Raw genomic sequence first — 4,124 nt, forward strand, 5'->3', positions numbered from 1 at the left:
TCAGTGTTGTCCTGCTCGAGGACATGTTGTCTCATTGTTGTCCTGCTCGAGGACATGTTGTCTCAGCGTTGTCCTGCTCGAGGACACGTCGTCTCAGCGTTGTCCTGCTCGAGGACACGTCGTCTCAGTGTTGTCCTGCTCGAGGACATGTCGTCTCAGCGTTGTCCTGCTCGAGGACACGTCGTCACAGTGTTGTCCTGCTCGAGGACACGTCGTCTCAGCGTTGTCCTGCTCGAGGACACGTCGTCTCAGCGTTGTCTTGTCTTCCTCTCTTCAGGCTCCCAGTCGGAGCTGAGCTGTGTGCTTTCTGTCATCAACCCTCTGGAAGCGGTCAACGTCTCCGCTGGCTTCACCTACAGATCTCAGCTGACTCCGGTGATCTCCGAGGTGTCTCCACGGCGAGGAGGCACGGCCGGGGGCACCCGGCTCACCGTCACCGGCTCCGGTTTCAGGTCTCAAAGACACGAACACACCCAGACCGTGGGCCTCAGCCGATGACTGACGGTCAGGGAGGACGTGTGGTCGTTGGAAACACGTTTCAAACATTTTTAACAAACGGAGGAAATGAGTCAACGCCTCACACCGCATGTTTAACGACTACACGTTTTTAAAATACACTAAACCAAACATGGCCTCACAAACGTCACGCTCCGTCTTGAAACTTTGTCTCACGGTCTGTCTGTCCGTGTCGTCTCTGTCGTTCCACTTCACCACAGCACCAACACCAACGAAGTCAGCGTGGCGATCGCCGGCTCGGTGTGCGACGTGGAGTCCTCCAACGCCACACACATCATCTGTGTGACCAACGCTCAGAGTCGGGCTCAGGAGGCCAAAGTCCGAGTCAGCATCGGAGACCGCGGCATCGCCAAGACGGTGATCCAGACACAAGCCCAGAGCGTCGGAGGTACCACCTCTGATCAGACTAACGGCGTTTGGTTTGTTGTTCTCTGCAGGATAACGCAAATTTCTTCTACATCGACGTGTGGTCGTCCCGGTTCACCTGGGGGGGGCTGTCTCCACCTGAGCAGGGCTCGTTCGTCATCATCACTCAGGGCCAGACCGTCCTGCTGGACTCCAGCACCCCCGTCCTCAAAATGCTGCTCATCCAAGGTGGGCCCAGGCTCACACGTACAAGCTGTCTTTGTTTTATTCAACTTGTTTTTTACTCTTTCTTTTGACAAAAGTCCTGAAGAACTGAAACACAAACTAGAGGAATTAGAATTTTCTGCAAAATCACCAGTTTAATTTAATTCAGTTTATTTCTGAAGCTCCAACAGACGTCGTCTCAGGTCTCTGAACAGAAACATTCACAGACGTTAAAAACAGTCAGTAAAAGTTCTGCATCTGAGGAAGCAGCAGATCCTGTTGAATCTTCACTTCATCAGAGTCTCTCATCCTGAGCAAAAACAGAGGAGACAGTGGGAAGAAAAAACTCCCTTTAACAGGAAGAACCCTCCAGAAGAACCAGGATCAGGACGAGTGAACATCTGCTTCAACCGGCTGGTTTGAGAGGACAGGAAGTAGAAACAGACACAGAACGACAGGTCCATGTGGTTTCTATGGTCCAGGTGTAGTTTCTATGGTCCAGGTGTAGTTTCTATGGTCCAGGTGAACTTTATATAGTCCAGGTGTAGTTTCTATGGTCCAGGTGAACTTTCTATAATCCAGGTGTAGTTTCTATGGTCCAGGTGAACTTTCTATAATCCAGGTGTAGTTTCTATGGTCCAGGTGTAGTTTCTATGGTCCAGGTTTTGTTTCTATGGTCCAGGTGTAGTTTCTATGGTTCAGGTGTAGTTTCTATGGTCCAGGTGAACTTTCTATAGTCCAGGTGTTGTTTCTATGGTCCAGGTGTAGTTTCTATAGTCCAGGTGAACTTTCTATAGTCCAGGTATAGTTTCTATAGTCCAGGTGTAGTTTCTATAGTCTAGGTGTAATTTCTATGGTCCAGGTGTAATTTCTGTAGTCCAGGTGTAGTTTCTATGGTCCAGGTGTAATTTCTATGGTCCCGGTGTAATTTCTATAGTCCAAGTGTAGTTTCTATAGTCCAGGTGAACTTTCTATGGTCCAGGTGTAGTTTCTATAGTCCAGGTGTAGTTTCTATAGTCAAGGTGTAGTTTCTATAGTCCAGGTGTAGTTTCTATGGTCCAGGTGTAATTTCTATAGTCCAAGTGTAGTTTCTATAGTCCAGGTGTTGTTTCTATGGTCCAGGTGTAGTTTCTATAGGAGGAAAGACAAAAAACATGTTAAGATAAAAATAATTGCAAACACAACCAGGAAGAGTAGAACAAGTAAAACAGCAGCAGAGAGGAGGTGAGGTCAGTTTGTCCTCTAGTAGTCTAAGTCTATAGCAGCATAACAAGCCAACCCTAACTATAGGATTTATCAAAAAGGAAAGTCTTAATCCCAGTCTTCAAACTGGACAATGTGTCAGTCTCATGGACAGAAACTGGAAGTTGGTTCCACAAGAGAGGAGCCTGAGAACTGAAAGATCTTCCTCCCATTCTGCTGCTGGAAACTCTAGGAACCACAAGTAAACCTGCAGTCTGACAGCAAAGTGCTCTGTTAGGAAAATATGGAGCAATAAGATCTGTAATATAAGATGGAGCTAAAGAGATATGATCTCTCCCATCAACTCGTGAAACCTGCAGCAGCGTTTTGGATCAGCTGAAGACTTTTTAAAGAAGTTTTTGAACGTCCAGATAACAAACAGTTACGATCCTAAACGTGATGAATTCACTTATGAATCTCTGTGTGAACGTCGAGCACTGAAACTGATCAGCAACTAAAATAAACATTTTCAGATCGTTAAAGAATTAGAAAGTGACATAAAGGTCAAAGGTCGGAGCAGTCGTCCCCTGAAGAGGCCAAATGTTTTGATATTTATGATTCAATCAGCTGAAAACGTGCTGAAGTAGTTAGAAGCTGATAAAACCAGAATAAACTTTAAACTGCAGAACAGCCGCGTTAATGCTGAGCTTTAATAAACATTAATCACTTAAATGTTGTAAACTGGGAAAGAAAAGAAAAGAACAATAAATTTAAAACTCTTCTGGCCTCATCTGATGAAACGGTCCTTAAAGAAGTCTTCTTGTGTTTAAACGGTTTGTGGACCAAACGGGTCGGGAACCTGGACCACGTGGCCCGGCTGTGAAGCCGTGTGGAGGCAGCTGCTCCGGTCCTCCTGCAGCTACGTGCTGAGAGGAAGAGCCTGCTGGACTTTTCTTTAAGACACAGCAGACTTGGTGCCGAGGTCCAAACGGTGATTTGAAACTGAGAAGTCTGAACCTGTTTGGGCTGAAAGTGGGTCAGAACTTTGAGGCGAGGTGAAGGATCACCGTTCTCTGTGAGCCCAGATGTTCATTTTGGGCTGAATGTTTATGAACATCTTGACACGACATCATGGCTGTCCTTCGATGAGCTCCTTATCTGTCCGGCGTCAGGTGATCTGTGTGTAAACTGCTGGTTGTCGGTGCTCAGGAGGGACGCTGCTGTTCGACGAGGCGGACGTGGAGCTGCAGGCGGAGAACATCCTGATCACAGACGGAGGGCGGCTTCAGGTCGGTCAGGAGGCGGCGCCGTTCCAGCACAAAGCCATCATCACGCTGCACGGACACCTGCGCTCACCTGAACTTCCTGTTTACGGAGCCAAGACGCTGGCCGTCAGAGAGGGAGTCTTAGATCTTCACGGTACGAACAAACTCAACGATGTTCTCACAAACAAACTCCTTAAGATGATGGCGTCTGTTCCAGCATTTAGACACGTCCTTACGCCGACAGATTCAGTATCGTTTCCTGTAACGCTTAGAAAAATCAACATTTGGCTTCAATAAACCTTTAAAAAATTTGTAATAATTTTATAATTTATTTATGAAAACTGTATTTTAGATTATTTTCTCAACCTCAGCTGGAGACAGTTATGGAGACTGGAGACAATTATGGAGACTGGAAACAATTATGGAGACTGGAGACAATTATGGAATCAGGAGACAATTATGGAGACAGGAGACAATTATGTAGACAGGAGACAATTATGGAGACAGGAGACAGTTATGGAGACTGGAGACAATTATGGAGACAGGAGACAATTATGGAGACGGGAGACAATTATGGAGACTGGAGACAGT

At 46.6% G+C, this 4,124-nt stretch overlaps 1 protein-coding gene across 1 annotated transcript in view; it reads left to right on the plus strand.

The window, feature by feature from the left end:
- The window catches only part of pkhd1l1.1 (PKHD1 like 1, tandem duplicate 1), a 48,890-nt gene that overhangs the window by 27,898 nt on the left and 16,868 nt on the right, over window positions 1-4,124 (plus strand). Inside the window, exons 41-44 of the mRNA XM_037693074.1 lie at window positions 278-452; window positions 717-873; window positions 954-1,110; window positions 3,478-3,687. Of these exons, the coding sequence (XP_037549002.1) occupies window positions 278-452; window positions 717-873; window positions 954-1,110; window positions 3,478-3,687 (699 nt within the window). The remainder of the gene's footprint in view (window positions 1-277; window positions 453-716; window positions 874-953; window positions 1,111-3,477; window positions 3,688-4,124) is intronic.

Source organism: Nematolebias whitei, chromosome 19 (assembly GCF_014905685.2).
Source record: "Nematolebias whitei isolate Nwh7 chromosome 19, NemWhi1, whole genome shotgun sequence".
In the NCBI taxonomy this organism is placed as follows: Eukaryota; Metazoa; Chordata; class Actinopteri; order Cyprinodontiformes; family Rivulidae; genus Nematolebias; species Nematolebias whitei.